General features: G+C 36.7%; 1 protein-coding gene across 2 annotated transcripts; it reads right to left on the minus strand.

Annotated features, from left to right (window-relative positions):
• Nucleotides 1–1087: 1087 nt before the first annotated feature.
• Nucleotides 1088–19983, minus strand: NUDT12 (nudix hydrolase 12). 2 transcript variants are annotated; one of them, XM_016189872.2, is made up of 7 exons: nucleotides 19873–19983; nucleotides 17421–17568; nucleotides 15387–15955; nucleotides 8594–8761; nucleotides 7405–7518; nucleotides 4277–4476; nucleotides 1088–2319 (listed from the first exon to the last, which is right to left on the minus strand). In XM_016189872.2, exons 2-7 carry the CDS (start codon nucleotides 17534–17536, stop codon nucleotides 2209–2211), a joined length of 1278 nt encoding a protein of 425 aa, XP_016045358.2. In that variant the 5' UTR covers nucleotides 17537–17568; nucleotides 19873–19983; the 3' UTR covers nucleotides 1088–2208. The 2 variants fall into 2 exon arrangements, with proteins under 2 accessions (XP_016045358.2, XP_007526874.2); XM_007526812.3 differs by having other exon boundaries at nucleotides 17421–17632; nucleotides 19873–19961.
• Nucleotides 19984–21542: the final 1559 nt, after the last annotated feature.

The following is a 21542-nucleotide window of genomic DNA, read 5'->3' on the forward strand; positions in this document are numbered from 1 at the left end:
ACATTATGGGAATAAATTTTATTAACTAGTCAAAGAAACTAAGTGTTAAGTGTATGTTTGACGTAAAACCAGCAAATTATATTACTTCATAAATATCACTTCTATTTATATAGTTCAAATTCTGTTTAGTAACTGAATGCCCTGTGTAAGTCTGAATTTTGCCTAAAAGCTTGGTATTTGTATGTCTTCATCAGTTACTAAGCACAACATTCATTATTCAATAGTGAAATAAGTTTTTTCTAGGAAAATTATGTTATTTAAGTTAAATGAATGCTAACCATTTAATAGTTAATTAATAGTAGTTAACAAGTTAAACTTATTCTTCTTTCTTTGTACTGTTTAGTTTTTTTGGTCATCATCAGGGCTTTATCACCCTAAGGTGACTTTTTCAGTAAGACAGACAAAGAGAAAGATACCACAACAATGCTCCTTCCTCCAGTGCAGAAGTGGCCAGGCTCTAAACTATATGCATGACTAAACAAACAATGTTTAGGAGAGAGGTCCTGCTGGTCCTAAATTTCTTCCTATTGTCCTTTCGTTTAATTTATTCTATAAGTATATTTTTATATTTCCTATTATCTTCCTAGTAAAGGGAGAAAATTGCATGTGGTTACTGGTTATAGCATACAGACTGCTGTAACTAAGTTCCTTAGTTGTAATTACAGTTGTATTAACAATTGTAAATTGTAACTGTAACTTTCACTAATTGACTGACTCACTTTTAATGAACTAAAGTAATTAAATTCACCTATTAGGATTTCTACAGAAAAGGGAAATGAACTACATATGTGACCTTAAGGTCTCTTCTTGTTCTAACACTTAATAGTAATGAGTGAAATTATAGAACTTCATAAATGCATAGATTATCTTTTGAAACAGTATCAAAACAATCTTGTAAAATCTGGTAGGCCTTTTCATGTTCCCATGTTGCAAAACTATTGAGTAAAATTTACCTTCTCTAAAATTTCACTGATTCAGGTCTAATATTTATTTATTTATTTATTCCCTTTTGTTGTTCTTCTTGTTTTGTTGTAGTTATTATTGTTATTGATGTCGTCGTTGTCTGTCTTTCTGATAGGACAGAGAGAAATGGAGAGGAAGGAGGCGACAGGAGGAGAGAAAGATAGACACCTGCAGACCTGCTTCACTGCCTGTGAAGCGACTACCCTGCAGTTGGGGAGCCGGGGCTGTAACCAGGATCCTTAAGCCTGTCCTTGCGCTTTGCGCCACCTGTGCTTAACCAGCTGCGCTACCGCCCGATTCCCATGTACTTTTTTTAAAGGTTTCTTAGGATGTGTTGAAGACCAAAATAAAGATGATTTACTTGTGCTGAATAAATATGTTAGGAATATTATATAATTTTGCTAACATAGATAAATACCTTATGAAAAATAACACAAATTTAGTTTTTATTAAATATGTAAATTATCTTTCATTTACTTAATATATTATCTTTGAAGATAATTCATTTCAAATTTTGTAGTTTCCATGAAAATGCAAAAAAATAATATCTCAATTTGAATTAAGAAATTATTTTGAATATTCCTAACAGATTTAAGGAGGAAGTTTCAGAGACCTTGTTATGCTCTTGTTAGCTCTCTTGTTATGATGGTGTGGTATTTTAATCACTCTTAGAATTGTTAAAATATAAAATTCTAGAGGCCAAAACATAGTACCACTGTTAGAACAGTGGAACTAAGAAAAATGTTACAATGGGAATTTGAGTTAAAATCATCTACCAAAACTTAAGGACATCTTTTGTGTTTTGAAAAGGCTAAAAATACAAAAAAATAATAATAAAAAATTAAAAAGGCTAAAATAAAGTAAAAAATTCATTAAATTGTTCTGTATTATTTTTCTAAAGGAACTTTACTGATCCGTTTAAAGACAGGGTAACCAATTTCATTTTTAGAGCAAGTTTCTTTCTCACTTAATTTACCTTAATAGTTTTATGTGTTTGTGAGATAAAACGTTGGGGCATTTCCAAAATAAATGAAGGCTTACTCAGATGTAATAAAATCTGAGGAAATGGTATAATTTGTGAAAATATGAAGTCTGTGGTTGATGGAAAGCACACTTACAAAAGATTTTGAAATAGAGTAGCTTGTATTGTGTTACTCTCAAGAGTTTCAAACATTCCTAATCTAACTTGAAGGGGTAAGTGGTAGTGAAACCAATTAATACTTGGACAAAGTCTAGTCATCTGATTTAGAGGTTGGGGTTCATTCCAATCCAGTGTTTGATTAACTGATGTGCAATAGCTCGGCTTGGTGGCACAAAGAATGCCTGCTGCTTTCCTTTGGTCAGAACATCCACAACCTAAAATAGACCAGGACCAAATAAATATATTAGGATTTCAACACTGTCATACTTAAATACGATTTCATATGAGATGACTTTTACAGTGAATAACAACATAAATAACTCACCCACATGGCAGACGGCATATTTAGTGGTGTGTGAAGGGTGAGGCCCTGAGTGTGAGCCCAGGCACCTTGACAGCACTGGAGACAAGGTGTGTGGGGGTGTGTGGGTGGGGAGAAGTGTCTCTATAGATGATGAAGCAGTACTTTCATGTCTCTTCTTTATCTATCCCTTTCTTCTACCTTCTCTCTCTCTTGCAAAAAAAAAAAGAAAGAAAATAAAAGAAAAAGAAAGAAAGAAAGAAAGAAAGAAAGAAAGAAAGAAAGAAAGAAAGAAAGAGGCTCTTAAATGGATGGCAGGTCAAGGGGGACTATGTAAGAATGCACAGAGGAATATAAATTGTTCCAACACCATGTGGAAAACACTTTGGAAATTTTTAAAATTTTTTTCAGAACACTATAAATGGAGCTACCCTATAACCCAGCAATTTCTCTTCCAGGGATTTATCCAAAGGAAACAAAAGCACCTATGCAAAGAGATCTCTATATATCTTTGCACATAACAACACAATTTGTAAAACTCCAATTCTGGAAGTAGCTCTGATGCCCAGTGATAGATGAATGGCTAAGAAAGTTGTGACGTATATGCCTCAGCTATTAAAAAATGATTTAGTCATCTCCTTTGCCTCATCTTTACATGGAGCTAGGAGGAATCATTTTAAGTGAGATAAGTCAAAAAGAGGACAAATACTGAATGATCTCACTTATAGGTGGAACTTAAGAAACAATGACAGGGAAAATACAAAGTGGAACTTGGACTGGGTGTGGTGTATTGAACCAAAGCCAAGGACTCTGGGGAAGGAGGGGGAATGGAGGGTGGGAGAAAGCATTGGCTCCCAGGTATATGATAGCAGAAAAGGACCTAAGTTGGGGGTAAGAATGTTCTGTAGACATCTACCACGTGAAGATGAGAAATTTTACCCATGTGCCAACAACTGGAAATCATTAATTCTCTAGTACAATGATTAAATGCAGAAGTACTATTATTATTAATTTTTTTTGCAATTTCCCTGTTTCCTTATATTATTTTTTTAAAATTTTTGTTTAGAAAATGGAAACATTGACAAGATCATATGATAAGAGGGGTACAATTCCCACCACCAGAGCTTCCTATCCCACCCCCTCCCCTGATAGCTTTCCTATTCTTTAACCCCATGGGAGTATAGACCCAGGGTCATTATGGGGTGCAGAAGGTGAAAAAAAGGTATTATTCTTAAACAAATAAAAAAAAGTAATAAAAACATGAGCCATCAAGAACATTCAGCTATACTCTATATGTGTGAGGCCCTGGGTGTTGCAGAAAAAAAGACACCTATTTTCATAATACAAAATCTGTACAGTATTTTAAGCTGCTTCAATAGGTTGAGTGATTCAATTTTAAACAAAACAACTCAGAAAGTTCATCCCCTTATGAAAGCTGAAGGTTTTTATGAGTATACCTTAGTTATACAGTTTGATTAATCTTGTCCTTGAGTGTATTTCACAATGAACAAGAACTTTTCAAATATGTTAAGCATTTTACTGATATTTTATGACAACTTGCTTTAATGATATAAACTAGACTATATAATGTCTGTCACTCCTGAAATATTGTTCTACCTATTTTTAGCCCATTGAAAGGTATAATCTGAAGAAAAACATCTGAAATCAGAAAATGGTGTAGAATCTTCATCACTAGAAGAATCTTACAGAGTAAGTTGACTTAGGATGTATCAATTATACTGTAATCTATGTATGATGAAAGGGCCATTGTCATTCATTTAACTTATTGAAAACATGAATCCTTGCTGTTTGCCCAAACCAATACAGGCAGAGAACAATCAATAGAAGAAGGAAATTAAATTGAACTTTACCTGTTCTCTAGTGAACCAGCGGGCATCTTCTATTTCATTCTTGTCAACTTTAATTTCTGTAGACACGGCCACAGCTAAGCAACCAATCATTAAGGAGGAGGGCATTGGCCATGGTTGACAAGAGACATACTGAACATGGCCAACTTTGACTCCACTCTCCTCTTCTACTTCTCTCCGAACAGCATCTTCTATTGTCTCCCCTAATCAAATGGAGCAAAAGAACAAGAAGCTGATGAACATGCTCTGAACATTTTGTGTTCTGAGTGGTTCAACATTAGGAGATCATTTTAGACAGAAATCCGATTCAGAGAGTCAGAAAGCAGAAACCTAACACTAGACTGGAATTCAAGACATTATTTAAAATTTTTTTTTTCTCTTTAAAAGGATACACACAAAAACACAGAAACTTATTTTCAAAGGTTTAAATTTGTTAAATATATTGAAAAATTATAACATCAACAACTATTTATTAACTATGACTGAGTAAACATTGTGTAAATATATATCATTTCATTTGTGTATCATTACTAAAAAGTTATACATTATTACTAGCTGATTTTTATAAATACCTAGATTTCTTCTTCATCATAATCTTGAAACTCATTGTTCCTATAGTTATCAGTTACAATATTGAAAATAACTCCTTAGGAAAAAAGCTAAAACCACATAATATCATAAGTTTAAAACCATGTAAGAGAAAACAATTCTTTTCTTATTTAAATTGTTATTTTCTTATGTAGACTCAGCTGTGATAAAATAAAATGGCACCTATACCTGCTTATGCTTTTGACTGACTGGAATAGATAATCAGAATAGAGGGAACGGTTTCTAAATTGTTTATCTGGAAATTTAGAAATAGTTTATATTTATATATAGCTTTATAATTCAAATAGATGGGATAAATTTCCTACAATAAAATCAACAACTTCTGTTCACTGAAAATGTAAAATTAGGATTCTGGAGGTGGTACATTGAGCTGGGCAGTGAATTTGGAAGTATGAGGTCCCAAGTTTAATCTATGGCATCCCATGTGCTAGAGTTACGATCTGGTTCTCTCTCTCTCTTTCTGTGTATACACATATATTTATATAGATGCATATATGTATACATAAAAATCTTGTGTTAATAAATAAACAGAATCTTGGAGAAGGAGAAGAAGAAGGAGGAGGAGAAGGAAACATATAACTAAATGACCAGGTGATAATTCTAAAAGTAAAGTGCAGACAATGTATGTGGTCACGGATTCAATACCCAGCACCACAAAGGGACATCATGCACAGTACTAAAGTACCCCCATATAGAGTGGAGCAGTATGCTTGGTCTCTCTCTCTGTCTCTCTCTGTCTCTCTCTCGGTATCTCCCAGTTCTATCTCTTTTCCTCCTTCTCTTTCAAAAATATAGAATGAAAGTTAGGCTGTGTAGGCAGCTTAGCTATAGTACCCACATATATGATTCTGGGTTCATTCCCTGACATCACATAAAAAAATTGCAATGAAAAGTCACAGACTAGCAGAACTTATTCTAAGCTCATAACTAAAGAAAGACTTACATAAAATACCTACTTAAAAACTTCTAAAACCAACATGTAAAAAATGATAATCAAAGCAAAAACAGACAATATAAATATGCAAACAGAGAAAAAGTTGTATTCCTAATATACTTTTGAAAAGGATGCTCAATTGGTAGAAAATGACACTACAGAGACACATTATCACATATGTATCAGACTGGCAAATTTAAAAGCCTGAAAATCCTAACTTGTTGAAGATGCAGGATAGGAGAACATCTAATAAACTACCAGGAGTGTTAAGTTGGCAGGAATACTTTAGAGAATAATTTGACCGGCCGGGATGTGGTGCACCTTGTTAAGTGAACACATTACAGTGTGCAAGGACGCTGGTTTAAGCCCCGGGCCCCCACATGCAGGAGGAAAGCTTCACAAGTGGTGATATAGGCTGCAGGTGTTTCTCTTGTCTCTTTCCCTCACTCTATCTCTCCCTTCTCCTCTCAGTTTCTTCCTGTCTCCATCCAATACTAAAGATTAAAACTATTTTATAAAATAATAATTTGAAAATATTCAGAAAAGATCAAGATGCTTATATCCTATGGACTAACATTCTAGTCTCTTGTATCTACCTTAGATAAAATATATACAAGGAAGAGTTACATATAGTCACTGCAAGGGACTGTAAGGTTGTAGTAACAGCAACAACTTTGAAATAAATTAAATATCCAGCAGTGAGAGTAGCATAATGAATTGAGATTAAAATGCAACAAAGTAGTTAAAAAATTATCCAGAGTAACTAAAGTCAGCATTCTTACAAAGAGCATAGTTTCAGGATCAAAATGTACAAGGTTGATTCCACGGTCTATTTTTTGATAACTTTCATATTGGGCAAACTGCTATGCCTTAGTACCCACCTGTAAAAGTGTTCTCACAGTATCTACTTTATTGATTATATGAAAATCATGATTTAATATGGAAACCTTTCAAAACAGAGCGTGTCACTACACATTATTATACTACTGTTAATGTTTATTAACTAAATTGTCCACTTATCTATTCCGCAAACATATATTAAGTTCTTACTACAGATAAGACACTTTCCTAAATGTTTAGGATATAGTAATATATAAAACAAATTCCTTGCCTTTATGGAGCTTACTCTTTGGTATGAGCAAATAACAAATAGGTAGATAAGTAGATAAATATATATATATATATATATATATATATATATATATATATGCATATCATGTGAAGTGGTGATGAGTGCTATACAGAAAAATTAGGTAGGATTATAGGGTTGTAAATGCTGAGTTATATGCCTAACAAAAACATTTGGGAGCACTCAGGGAAGGACTTTTTGAAAAGTTGAGAGTTGAATAGCTCAGAAAAGAAGTGAGGTATACATTATTCAGATATCTCCAGTAAAATTACAAAGTAATGCCTTAGTAAATGCACACAATTACAAGATATTTGAAAACATTCCAGTTTTATAGCAATATAATTGATCAATGATTGTTTCTCCAGTGTTATCTGAGATTGTTTTTATTGACTACAAAATTTTGTAAAGTAAAATTTTGTAAATTTTAAGTTAGATAAAAATCATTAAGAAAAAGCTTACCAGGTTCAATAAATCCAGCAAGGCAAGTAAACATGCCTGGGGGAAATCTTTTCTGCCTGCCCAAAAGACACTTGGTCCCATCTGGATGAATAACTTGCATGATTACAACCGGATCTGTTAAAAAAAAAGAGATGCACAAATGACAGAATAAATAATTTATACTTAATGTGTAAAATCAATTTCTCACAGGACAATTAAAATGGTGTAGGTCCTGTAAGAAAAAAAGGCTTTTATAAAAAAAAAATGTTTCTTATTGCCTTGATATATCTGATAGCAACATTTCAAAAATATTGTACAGAATTTGGTTGGGAAATTAATGGACAACTATTTGGCCTTCCTTGTCATCTAATAGCAATATTTATTGTGTATTGTAGTATACAGGCATAATCTTATTTTTAATTAGAATAAATTTTGAATATGCCAAGCCATTATATTGTGCCTGTGAAATTAATATAATGCAACCTGTCAATTGTATTTCATTCAAGAATTAAAAAGAGAAAATTCAGGTAGTTAATACATAGGAGAAATTCAAGTTGCATCATCGTGTATATGCTGAGTTTCTTTTTCATTTCCATTCCAAACATTAATACAATGTGCTTAAAAGCCAATATAGCCTGAAGATAAATGTTTAATCCATTAAAGATAAAATATAAGTTAAATAGTTTATCTCTTCACAAACTTAATCTAGCATTACAGTTGTGAACCAGAAGTCAAATGTGAAGTAGCATGTAAGCAGTTATCACAAAGTCATGCATTTTAGTGTCACGAGACCTACTCATGTGTTACTGAGTGTATCCTCTTTTGTCTTGGTTTTTATTCTGTTGACCACAGCACTGCTCAGCTTTGGGTTATGCTGGAACTGGATATTGAAAATTGAACTTGGCACCTCAGAGCCTCAAGTATGAAAATCTGTCTTGTGAGCTGTTATGCTATCTTCCTGGCCCTCTATTGGATAGTCCCCCACTACCACTACCACACACACAATTTTAAAGGGCTAGGTTTCTAGATTTTCAATTGATACTGACTCACAGTTGAGTTAGTTGTGAAATTTAACATTCTTTTAATAAACAAGGTAAACTCTTCCACAATCCAGAGATTCTATAAAATCTTATGCCCTATGATTCCAGAAGGCTGAGATTTCACTAGGAAAAAAAAATAAAAAAGAAGAAGAAAAGAAGAAAAGTCTCACCAACTCTTGGGTATGATGTATTGTGAACTCCATGGAGGCTCGGGCAGCCTTCTTTCAGGCATGATCTCTTATAGCCACCTTCTTCAATTTTAGTTGCACTTCCACAAGTGGGACAGAACTTGTATCGACTGTGCCAGGCAAGAACAGATCTTGCTTGAGCCACAACACCTTTAAAAAAACAGAAAAGTTTTAGGACTGTTACACATTGTAAGAAAAAAAAAATACGCCCCTGTATGTGGGACTATGTGAAAGCTTGGTTAGGAGCACCAGCACCTATATACAATATCAAGGTATCATAAAGACACTGTTTTTTAATAGATACGTGATCAAGGTTTTAGTATCTCTTTTTATGTTGTCATATTCCTTGTAAAAAGAAGACTTGATTTTACAAATGCCAAGTGAAATTTGGGTTTACTTCAGTCTGAACAAATGAAACACAACTCCCTATAAGACAAATATACTGACACCAGACAACATTCTTTTAAAATTTTTTTATTATCTTTATTTATCATTGGATAGAGATAGTCAGAAATCAAGAGGGAAGGGGAAGATAGAGAGGGAGAGAGACAGAGGGACACCTGCAGCCCTGCTTCACCATTCATGAAGCTTCCCCCTGCAGGTGGGGACTGGGGGCTCAAACCTCTGTCCTTGTGCACTATAACACATGGTCTCAACCAGGTGTACTACCTGGTGCACCCACTCCCTCAGACACCATTCTTAAACACTATATTAGTTCATGTTTGTACTATAGATCCTTTCTCTTTCTTTCTTTCTTTCTTTCTTTCTTTCTTTCTTTCTTTCTTTCTTTCTTTCTTTCTCCACCTCTCTTTCTTCCTCCATTTCTCCCCCCCCCTTCTCTCTCCTTATTTTTCCCAATGTGGTGTTGAGGCCTTGTGCCTACACATTACTTCTGCTAATGACTTCTCAGGGACAATATTTTCATTCTATTTTTAGAGAAGGATCTGGAGAGGCAGAAAAGGAGAAGAAAGAGATAGAGAAGATACCATAGAACCACTCCATTGTTCATGGAAACACCCTGGTGCCGAATATGGTCTTTCATGGGGTGCCAGGTTCATAGAAGGATTTTGTGTTTGCTAAGGCATGTGCTCTCCTGGCTGTGCTATCTCCTAGCCTTTTCCCTTCCCTTCCCTTCCCTTCCCTTCCCTTCCCTTCCCTTCCCTTCCCTTCCCTTCCCTTCCCTTCCCTTCCCTTCCCTTCCCTTCCCTTCCCTTCCCTTCCCTTCCCTTCCCTTCCTTCTTACTTTCATTTCTTCTTTCATCAGGAAGTTAACTCAGGGCCTTGTGCATGTTTAACATTACAACTGAGTTGTAGTGTGAGCCAATCTCCCACCCCCTTATTTTACAAGTAGGAAAGAGGGGAAGAGAAGAGAGGGAAGAGGAGATACCACAGCACCACTTCACCATCTACCAAGTCACCCTGGTGCCATCTCTAGTGTTTCTACATGGTGCTCTTGCATGGATCTAAGCCCTTGCACATGGTAAAGCACATATTCTATTCTATGGGTTTAGCTATATTCTAGTTCCTACAGGAGACTACACAGGCAATCACCTTAGACTTTAAAGGAAATACTATTAGAAAACGGTAGAAACCCATCTCCAGTTTATTTTTTGACTATACTGCCTGTATATGCCACTCTGGAACATATCCTATTTAGAACTAGAAATTGCACTGTATGAACTGCATTGACAACATTTGTGGTTAACTTTGCTTATTATAAAAAGAATGCTTAGGGCTGAGTGGTGGTGCACCTGGTTGAGCACACACATTACAGTGCTTAAGGACCCAGGTTTAAGCCTCCGGTCTCCACTTGCAGGGGGAAAGCTTTGCTAATGGTGAAGCAGAGCTGCAGGTGTCTCTTTGTCACTCTACTTCCAACTCCTTCCCAATTCCTCTCTGTCTCTATTCTAAAATAAGTAAGTAACATTTAAAAAATGCTTACTACAGCTGGAAAGTTAGTGTAATGATTATGCAAATGAATTCTATTTCTGAGGCGTTGACATTCCAGGTTCAGTCCCTAGCACCACCATAAACAAGAGCTGAACAGTGCTCTGGTTTATCTCTCTATTAAAAACTAAAAATTAAAAAAATGCTTAATAGAACAGATTTGAGAAGATATACATTCTTGGGAGTCGGGAGGTTAAGCGCATGTGGTGTAAGGATCCACGTTGGAACCCGGAGAGAGCCCCCCACCTGCAGGGAGGTTGCTACACAGGTGGTGAAGCATGTATGCAGGTGTCTATCTTTCTCTCCCCCTCTCTGTTTTCCCCTCCTTTCTCCATTTTTCTCTGTCCTATCTAACAATGACATCAATGACAACAATAATAATAGCTACAACAATAAAACAAGGGCAACAAAAGGGAAAATAAATATTTTAAAAAATTTTAAAAAGAATATATACATTCTTGCTATCACAATAACTTTCATATTAAAAAGAGAATTGAAATGTCCCGACCTAAAGAATTATATTCAAAAAGTATTATATTTAGGAATAATATATTTCAAATGGATAACAAACTTATTCTCCTGACAATAAATTATCTGGTTTAAGGGTTCTTGCAAAACCAGAAAGAATAATAAAACAGCAACAGTAGTTTTTGAAAGGGAGAAAGTGAAGCTTATAATTCAGAAATAAATGCATGTTAACATTAAAATTCAATGATCCATGGGCAACATGAAATTTCTCCTGCCATCTTGCCTTGTGATATGTAATTTATACTTTTACTATCACAGCACCATTACAATAAGAAAGTACTTATTACTGAGTAGTTATTAGGTTTGAAGAACCATACAAGTATTTTTACGTTCATTATATTAATGAGAATGGCCCTATGAAATAGGTGCTAGTACCCACCTTTATTATTTAATAGAAGGAAACCGATGCAAAGAGAGATTAAGGAACTGTGTAATGGCACAGAGTAAAAGGGCCTTAATTACCTTAATTAGAAAAAAAAAAAAGAAGGACCCTTTTGATATTCAAATAACTTATACAGTTCCAGAGAAAAATGTTTTCTTTTAAGAGGTACAATTGTATACTATGGTAGTTCACTTTCTAACAAAGTCCCATAACCTAGATATACACCAGTTTCTGTGAGAGAGAGCATATGTTCACACGTATCCATAAACTACTGCAAAATATATACCTGAAAGCAGAAGTACACTAGAGTTTGCAGTGAGTACTTCCCTAACACTTCCTCTCCACTATTCCAAGCTTGGGATCCATGATTGCTCAACAAATTGTTTGGCTTCATATGTTAACTCTCTTTTCAATCACCAGGTTCCAGATGCCACCAGGATGCTGGCCAGGCTTCCCTGGATTGAAGACCCCACCAATGTGTCCTGGAGCTCAGCTTCCCCAGAGACACACCTTACTAGGGAAAGAGAGAGGCAGATTGGGAGTATGGACTGACCAGTCAACGTCCATGTTCAGCGGGGAAGCAATTACAGAAGCCAGACCTTCTACCTTCTGCAACCCTCAACGACCCTGGGTCCATGCTCCCAGAGAGCTAGAGAATGGGAAAGCTATCATGGGAGGGAGTGGGTTATGGGGATTGGGTGGTGGGAATTGTGTGGAGTTGTACCCCTCCTATCTTATGTTTTTGTTCATTAATCCTTTCTTAAATAAAAAATTTTTTAAAAAGGCTATAATAGTAAAAAAAAAAAAAAAAAAAAAGAGGTACAATTGTTTTCCCTAGAAGAATAACATATACCATTTCAGGATTTGGGAAGAGGAGTCTAAGCAGTCTGCTTAAGTATATCACCTAATTTTTTATTTTTATCAGTGAAATACTCATTTCTGGTTTATGGTGGTGTTGGGGATTGAATCTTTGGTGTCACAGGCATTAAAATTTTTTTTTTTTTTTTTTTGCAAAATCATTATGATCTCTCTCCAGCCCTCACCTCACCTAAAGGAAAGTGGCCACTGACAAGTGATCACTTTGTCACTGCCCAATAACTTCCATCCTCTATAACTAGCTTTTGCTTCTACTCCACTGACAGTCCTCTTGTCAAATTTAATCAGTAGCTTTTTCATGTTACCCAAACCAAAGAGCCTAAAAAATAAATCTTGATTATCATACTCTAATTCTCATCAGCATTCTACATTATTTAACCAGGAGTACCCAAGAATTCTTCCATTTTTGTTTCTTTCGTTAGCATATTCTCTGCTTTTCCACCTACCCTATGGCTATATTGCTAACATTACCTTTGATAGTTTTCTCTGCTTCTATCTGACCACTAGATTTGGTGAGATCCAGGCATGATTTTGAAGCTTTCACTCTTGCTGGCAGTTGACTTTCTAAATGATCCCAGTAATCTACTTGGATTTATGCATTTATTTTCATGGGGGGGGGGTGATGGTTTATAGTAGAGTTGTTGACAGAATGGTACAATTTCTCACCCTTATGACAGGTCGCTCTCTGAAAAACATTCCCACCTCCAACACTTTCTTACCCCCTCCCATTCTAACTTGGATTTAAATACACATTGGTTTTGATGACTTTCCTGGGGGCATCTCCAGTTCTGGTCTTTTCGCCATCTTCTAGATTCTGATCTCTTCTGGAATTTAAGCTGACCAAAACTAAAATAGTGATTAATTTACTTCATGTCTATCCTGCTTCCCTTGCTCCACTGTTGTGGTCCCAGTAAACCTTGTATTGTTTAAGCCAGTTCCCAGCTCCCCAATGTGAATCCTTTTTTGTGTTGCAGCAGCCTCCACCAACCCCCTTTTTAAGTTAAATTACAATACTCCACCTACCACCCTGTATATTTTATTATCAAGAAAGAAGATAATTATATAACCAAATACTAACAGTCTTGTCTCAGATTTAACAGTCATCATCATTATTATTATTAATTTTCTTTTTAAGATAGAGACAAGAAGACAGAGAGAAAGAGACTCCAGCATGGAAGCTTCCTTTAATGCAGTGGGGGCTGGGCTTCAACCTGGGTTGCACACATGGAAAAGTAGCACACTATCAAGTGAGCTATTTCACCAGCCCACTGGCAGTCATGCTTTATATTTTCCTTATTTATCAGGTGTCCCAAGCCCAATCCACCAGTAAGTATTACTGATTTATTTCTTCAAAGTATATCTCGAATATACCACTCTTTTCTCCATCTCTACTATGATGACCTTACTTTAGGTTATCATCAAGTCTCTTTCATTTTAACCCACTGATCAAGCACTACTAGACTGTTGGAGGATGGGGCCCACTGTCCTGGAAATTCCAGGCTGTTGTTCCCACGAGGTCCAAATGGGCTGACCCCCAACTCTTTGGGTTTAACAAGGGCAGGTTCCCCTGACCTCCTGAACTAATGATGGATGGCTTCTCTGGAATAGGGGCTACCTTTCTGCACATACCCCTACTCTCCCCTTAAAACAAAGGCCATAAATTACTGTACATTGTGTTTGGCCTACCTTGAAAGCCACCACATACATTCTTGCTCAACTACCCCCCTCCTCATCCCCTTGCCCTGAGGTGCCTGTAATTTACCCCCAGGGAAATATAGATTGTGAAGCTTGTGATCAAACCTTGTATGGTAACTTTCTACTTGTGATCAAATAGTCTGTAGGTCAAAATGTGGCTATGCATTGTGTTGCTCTGTGTTTGGGTTAAGGATTAGCTTGAACCTGGGTAATGGGTATATGTACTTGCTTTCTCTCTCAATAAATGAGTTGCACACCTTTCCAAGGCCACTCTTGGAGTTGAATGAGTCTGAGATTCTCTCCGTGCACACTGCCCCCGATATGCAGAGTTACCCCAGGACTCCATAGGGAGCAGTTCTGACCCTTGTTCCCAGTGGCCAGGGGGTGGGGAACCCAGAGCGGCCTGCACTAGACCTATCCCCAGATCAAGAGATTTTCCCCTTCTTATTACTCTAGTCTAAGAATCTGCAATGAATCCCCTAGGACACCATTTTCTGCAACCTCTTCTTTTTTTCTTTTCCTGTTGTCAGCACGATTATGCTTTGAGCTACTCCTTTTTAAATTTATTTATAAAATAAAAAAATATCAACAAATCATAGTATAAGAGGGGTACAATTCCACACAATTCCCACTACCAGAACTCTGTATCTCATCTCCTCCTTTGAAAGCCTTCCTATTCTTTATCCCTCTGGGAGCATGGACCCAGGGTCATTAAGGGATGCCCCACCAGGGAAAGAAAGAGACAGGGCTGGGAGAATGGATCAACCTGCCAACTCCCATTTTCAGCAGAAAAACAATCACAGAAGCCAGACCTTCCACCTTCAGCAACCTCTTCTTAACAAGACTTCTGACCTCCATATTTAATTAGCTACACTTCTACAAAGTAGTCAGAAAGCAGTCAGGCTGAGAGTTTGTTTTATATATATATATATATATATATATATATATATATATATATATGAATATAAGTCAAGGCCAACATCTAAATGAATATAAAATAAAAACTCTTAATTTCTTACTATGGTATATAAGGACTTACATGAACTGATACAGCCAACGGTAGAAAACAAATGCAATTCATCAAGGCCTTTGCCATCTTGCTCACTGTATAGGAGGTGCTCAACAAATTTTCACCGAAGAATCAAATGAACTAGCCTGAATTCATGTTATTTTTGGGTAACCTAATCTTATTTAGTCCCCCTAGGATGAGAACTTTAGGAAGTTTCTAATACAGCTAGTTCAATTTCAATGCTGACTGTAAAGTAGGAAATATCCTAGAAGATGCAGGCATATTCCCACTTAAGAAAAAAATCACTACAAATACCAGTAAAGAGATTCACATCTTACCGGCTTCTTTTTCTTTCAACTGCAGAAGAGCTGGCATTGGAGGATGGAGAAAATAACAGTTTTCATGTCTTTGCTTAAATTCTTCAGCAGCAGCAGGATCTATACCCAAAGCGAACCAGGCAACCAATCCATCTGCCTCTTCTTTTGGAACTTCCCCAGCTGAGTTAAATAACTCTTTTTTCAAAATCAAGGTAATCTTCTCAGGATGAGTCAAATAATTCTTTACATCTGTATAGTTCAGCTGACAAAGCCTTACTTCTGGTTGTTGGTAACTTTCTTTATTTCCACCTAGAGTAACCAATGGATTTAAATCTGAGAAAAGAATATAAACTGTGGTTGGGTGGGTTTCTTTAGTTAGTAGCCAGTCAGAATTATTTCTTTTTTCACTTTTCCGGTCCAGTAGTGTCCTGCTAAAATAATTTTCACATTCTTCCACATCACTGGTTAGGAACCAAGGCTTCTTCCCATCTTTAGCATTAGCTATTAAGTTAGCTATATGCTTATAACCCCAAAATTTAGCAATATCTAGTGCAGTCTGCCTTGACTTATTGGCAATGGATCTGTTGCACCTACAGGTAGAAAAAACAAAGTAGGAAGTAAGCATTTTCTTCAGAATTTTTTTTTCTATTTAAAACCTTATTTATTTGTTTTATCAGAGTCCTGCTTAGCTCTGGTTTATGGTGGTACCAGGGGTTGAATGGAAGATCTTGGAGTCATAGACATCAAAGACCATTTGTATAGCCAACATGCTATCTCCCTATCCCTAAGAAAATACTTCTGACTAGAGAGAGAGAGAGAGAGAGAGAGAGAGAGAGAGAGAGCCAAAGTATCATTCTAGCATATGCAATGCCTAGGAACATACTCAGAACCTCATGTTTGCAAATGCTCCATTCTACAGTTACACCACCTCTGCAGCTACTAGAATTTATTATATTAAAATAATTCCAGAAGCACATGAGAGCACCTCTGTATTTAATGATTACATTTTTTTTTTTTCTCTTTTCCTGTTACTAAGCTGTTTACTAACTGGAAGGTTAAAATAATTAGAATAAAAATTTTGGCAGTGAGTAAAGTTATGAACAACTGCTTAAAAGACATAAAAAGGGAAACTCAAAGCAGGATCTGACTGAGTCTGAAGTAGGGCACCAAAGTAAAAATCTCTGGGTGGAGGGTGAGGGTGGACGCTCAGCATGGGGGGAGGGGAGGGGATGGGACGGGACACAATCTGTTGGTGGTGGGAATGATGTCTATGTACACTCCTAATAACTTGTGGTCATATAAATCACTATTTAATTAATGTGAGAGGGGAAAACAGATATAAAAAACATTAATGTGCTTCAAGGAGATCTTAAAATTTCCATTTATTTACTTATTTATTCCCTTTTCTTGCCCTTATTGATGTCGTCGTTGTTGGATAGGACACAGAGAAATGGAGAGAGGAAGGGAAGACAGAGAGGGGGAGAGATAAACACCTGCAGATCTGCTTCACAGCCGGTGAAATGCAGGTGGGGAGCTGGGATCCTTATGCTGTTCCTCACGCTTAGCACCACGTGCGCTTAACCTGCTGCACTACCTCCGGACTCCCAAGATCTTAAAATTTCATAAGGTGAATGACATCAACAACAACAATAATAACCACAACAAGGACAACAAAAGGGGGAAAACATGGCCTCCAGGAGCAGTGGATTCATGGTGCAGGCACTGAGTCCCTGCAATAACTCTGGAGACAAAAAAAAAAAAATGCGTAAGGTGTTCTTGGTAGTCATAGTGGGTAGATTTGTTGTCTATCTGAGAGAAAAAGATTAGAATAGCACATAAGTTTGCTTTGCTAATAAGTAAGAAGTGTGAGGTCCTTAAAAAACAAAGTTAGAAAGTTTTTAGTGAGAGATTAGGCTTCAATTTCTTTCCCCTACAACACTGAGCTATTTGCAAGCTCAGTGATAGAAATATTGCTATAGGTAGAATTTCAAAGGAAGTACATGATACAAAAATTAAATCACACACTCGTTTAGGAGGTATAGTGAAAACATTTACCCTTTATCAAGTAGAAGTTGGATAACATCTGTGTGCCCATTCCTTGCAGCATACATTAAAGCTGTCCAGCCATTATCAGATGTTTCATTGAGCAGAGATGGCGAATGACTCAGCATTCCTGCTAATTTGGCAATATCTCCTTCTGCAGCTGAACAGTGAAACTGGGAAATTATTTCTTGCATTGGACTTCTTTTTATAGAAGACATCTTTTCCTTAGAAGAGAAGGAAAAAAGGTAACTTGCCTGGGACATTTTTAATGGGGGGGGGGATAAATAGTTTACAGTTGACAGTAAATAAAGTTGTTGGTAAATCTAAAATCTGTTTTCTGCAAAACTCTCTAACACCTAACCTAGGTCATCTTTCAGCCTGTGACTTTTTGTAGCAATGATCAAGTTTTACATGAGTTTTGATTTAATTAGACTAAATAGTTATGGTTACTAAAACAATAAAGTCATCACAAAGGTAATTACTAGATATGAGGAGATGTATAAAATAATTTATAAAGGATGTTTGATAATGGATATGAGGGGAGTTCATATTTTGGTTAGTGAAGATAGGTAACAAATATAAAGAAGAGATACTTATAGACTAAAGGGATTTTAATATGTGTCAGGGACATGGAACGTTAGAACAGATAAGTCAGTAAAGGCAGAGGTTCTTTTTTTTAATATTTATTTATATTTATTTTTCCCTTTTCGTTGCCTTTGTTGTTTTCTATTGTTGTAGTTATTGTTGTTGATGTCGTCGTTTGATGTCGTCGTTTTTATATAGGACAGAGAGAAATGGAGAGAAGAGGGGAAGACAGAGAGGGAGAGAAAGACAGACACCTGCAGACCTGCTTCACCACCTGTGAAGCGACTCCCCTGCAGGTGGGGAGCCGGGAGTTGGAACCGGGATCCTTATGCTGGTCCTCGTGCTCTAACATCACTTAAAAAAAACAAAACAGTTAAAGTTAATGATTTATAAAAGGTCTCTATTCAAGGATAGAAAAAGTGACCAATAAAACAGTATAATAAATACAAGGTGTATTTTCATCTGACTTGTGACAAGGACTGCAGTGCTCTGTTTTGCCACTGTGTTGTTTCAGTAAGGAAAAAATATACAAAGTGTAATTGTTCTGTACCTCTTAATGTTACCTAATTATGAACTGAATGTGATATGATACAGACTGGGGACATGACTCATGCTTTGGTTGTCTTTGAACTTCCCCCAATCCTTTTTTTTTTTTTTTTAACATATGAATTATTTTCTGTGAAATGCTATTTAAGAAAAGATTTGGAATTCTAACTAGGCTTCTACCATTCCTAGCATTAAGATAAGGTCATGTGCTTGGAAGGGGAAGATAAAGAAGGAAAGACTGTATTTCACACTTTTGGACATCTGTAGTAGTGCTGCAGGTGTCCCTCTATCTCACTGCCTTTATATTCCTTACCCCTCTCAATTTGTGTCTTTATCTAAAATAAATAATATTAAAAGTAGAATTTTCAGGAAGCATGAAGTGGAAAATGTACACCGTTCTCCTTCACTTTCTCAGAAAAAAAAAAAAGAAGTTGGTCTGTTACACATTTCAGAAATGAATACAAAATTTGAAAGCCAATATTACTGCTTGTCTACTTTTTCATTTCTAATTGATAGGTACTCTAGAGAAATACATAAGACAGGATGGCTAAATGTGGTCCTAGAATTCCCAAAAGAGCTTGGTCTATTCGAAGATCATCTGAAAAAATTCATAGATTTTAATCAAACACCTTCTGTTACTGATGTATATAACCCAGGATTTATGACCTGTCCAGGGATGCCAGGATTCAAAGAAAGAAGGCTGACCTCAAATAAGTTTATATTTGAGCCTACCGATCATTACTGACATAATTCCAGTTCCCAGAACAGCAATGCTATTCCACCAAATCAAAGAATCAAGGGTTGCCCACGCATGCTTTCTGGGAAAGGCCAATTGTCTTGAGAAGGTTTATTTTCATGCTACTACTGTGAGTAGTTGTCGGCTTTGAAGCTGAAACCCCGCACTTCAAGAAACACCCATCAACACACACACACCCATCAACACACACACACACACACACACACACACACACACACACACACACACACACACACACACACACACACACACACACACACACACACACACACACAATCTGAGTGACACACACACACACACACACACACACACACACACACACACACACACACACACACACCCCACACACACCACCATCTGTAGGGGTGGCTGCGCACGCCCTCCCTCCTGGGAGTTCTGCTCTGCTTGTACCCCAAGCTCTACCTCTTGCTCTGCTTGCAAGTTTGCAGGGCAGCGCTGTTAAGACCCTGCAGGATCAGACCGGACAGCGCGGAAACAAAGGTTTAACAGAATAATTGGTCAACCAGTCCTAGATAGGACATTTGGGTTGACTAACTCGCTGCTGCTCCTACTAACCCAAAGGTGATCAAAGTAGAGGAAATCAGGATATAGGCGAAGGAATGGGAAAAATCACTCTCACTCTTCTCGGTGCAGGATGCAGCCTCCCCGATTTCCGCTGGAAGTCAAGTATCCTCGCAGGGCTTTATGGGACATGTAGTTTAAAGGTCATTGACTGTGACTCCACTTGGGTATTGCAACCTTTGAGTATTGCAACCTCCTGAAAGAAGAGGTTGGTTAGTTGTGTGTGAAAGATTGAATTTCATTATGTTTGAGACCGAAGTTTGTAGAGTGTGGCCCCAAAGAACCAAAATGTAGTTGGTACAAGTAGAGAAGGATAAATGTGTGACTTTATTTTTTATTAACTATTTTTTTCACAGTAATAAGTCAGTTCCCTAGTATCCTGCATGTTTTTAACTGTATCAGTGAGCTTAAGTTTTTTTTTTCATGTTTTGTTCACTAACATGTTTTGTTCAGCAATGCGTTTACAAAATTGCAAGATTTCAACAATATAGTTTCAAATCCACACCTAGAGTATGTAAGACACTACAACCTCTACCAAAGTTCTCTATACACTGCCACCCCACATTATTCAATATGGTTCTGACAAAGTCCAAGAGACAATGTGATTAACTTTTCTGTTTATTTTATTTTTGTAAGCTCATTTGCTGGAGTATTCTTCATTAGAGAAAACCATCTAGCAGTCCTTCACTTCTTTACTTCTTTCACTTAGCATAACCATTTCTAGTTCCATTCATTTTGTTCCAGATGATACAGTTTCATCTATTTTTGATTTAAGAGTAGTATGCCATTGCATACTACTCCATAATTTCTTTATCCAATAATTTTTCATTGAACAGATTGCTTGCATATTTTAGTGATTATAAATAGTGCAGCTATGAACAAAGGGGTATATATACCCTTTCAAAATTATTATTGGGAGGGTTGGGGTGGGTGGGTGGGATGGGACACAGCCTTTTCATGATGGGAATGGTATTTATGTACACTCTTATTAAAGTGTAGTCATATAAACCACTATTTAATTAATATGAGAGGGGAAAAACTGATCATATGTCTCGAACTTTTTAAAACACAGACTGAGTCTTTTGAATACATAGGCTGAATCTTTGATATGTCGACTCTCTCAAAACCTAGACCAGGGGGAACAGAAGCAATCAGTGACACCTCTATATACAAGATGCTGGGTATTATACAGCAAACCCTAACAAAGGGACTTTTCAAAGTTAACCCAATTACCAAATAATGTGATGATAAAAATAACTATCCATTGTTTTCTTGAACCCTAAGACAGCAGGAACCTCACATTTCCTCTATAGAGCCTATATTTCCCCCAGTCCTGGAACCTTAGGGTGGGGCCCACTTTCCTGTATGCTTCTCTCAATTCATACCAAATAATATTGCATCCGCGGACCGAAACCTAATCAATGTAATGAGTCCCACCCCAACATGCTTCACTTCAGACTGTGTCCAGAGACTTCACAGGTGGGATGACAACCTTTCAGCTTCATCACTCGGGTAAGACCTTTCCTTTCATAGTATTCTCTAATTCCATACCAGGTGGTACACTCTCCTATAAAGTCCCCAAACCTAGATATAGTCCAGGTCCCCTGAGATAGAGCATATGTTCACACATGCCCACAAACCAGAATTACTCCAAAGGCAGTAAT

This window comes from Erinaceus europaeus, chromosome 11 (assembly GCF_950295315.1).
Source record: "Erinaceus europaeus chromosome 11, mEriEur2.1, whole genome shotgun sequence".
Classification (NCBI taxonomy): Eukaryota; Metazoa; Chordata; class Mammalia; order Eulipotyphla; family Erinaceidae; genus Erinaceus; species Erinaceus europaeus.

Coding starts and splice junctions, on each gene's coding strand:
- NUDT12 (XM_007526812.3), bottom strand. CDS start 17,626: ATGTCTTCTATAAAAAGAAGTCCAATGCAAGAAATAATTTCCCAGTTT. Junction 8,762..15,386: donor GTTGAAAGAAAAAGAAGCCG/GTAAGATGTGAA, acceptor GTTTTTTTAAAG/GTGTTGTGGCTCAAGCAAGA. Junction 7,519..8,593: donor TACATCATACCCAAGAGTTG/GTGAGACTTTTC, acceptor TTTTTTTAACAG/ATCCGGTTGTAATCATGCAA.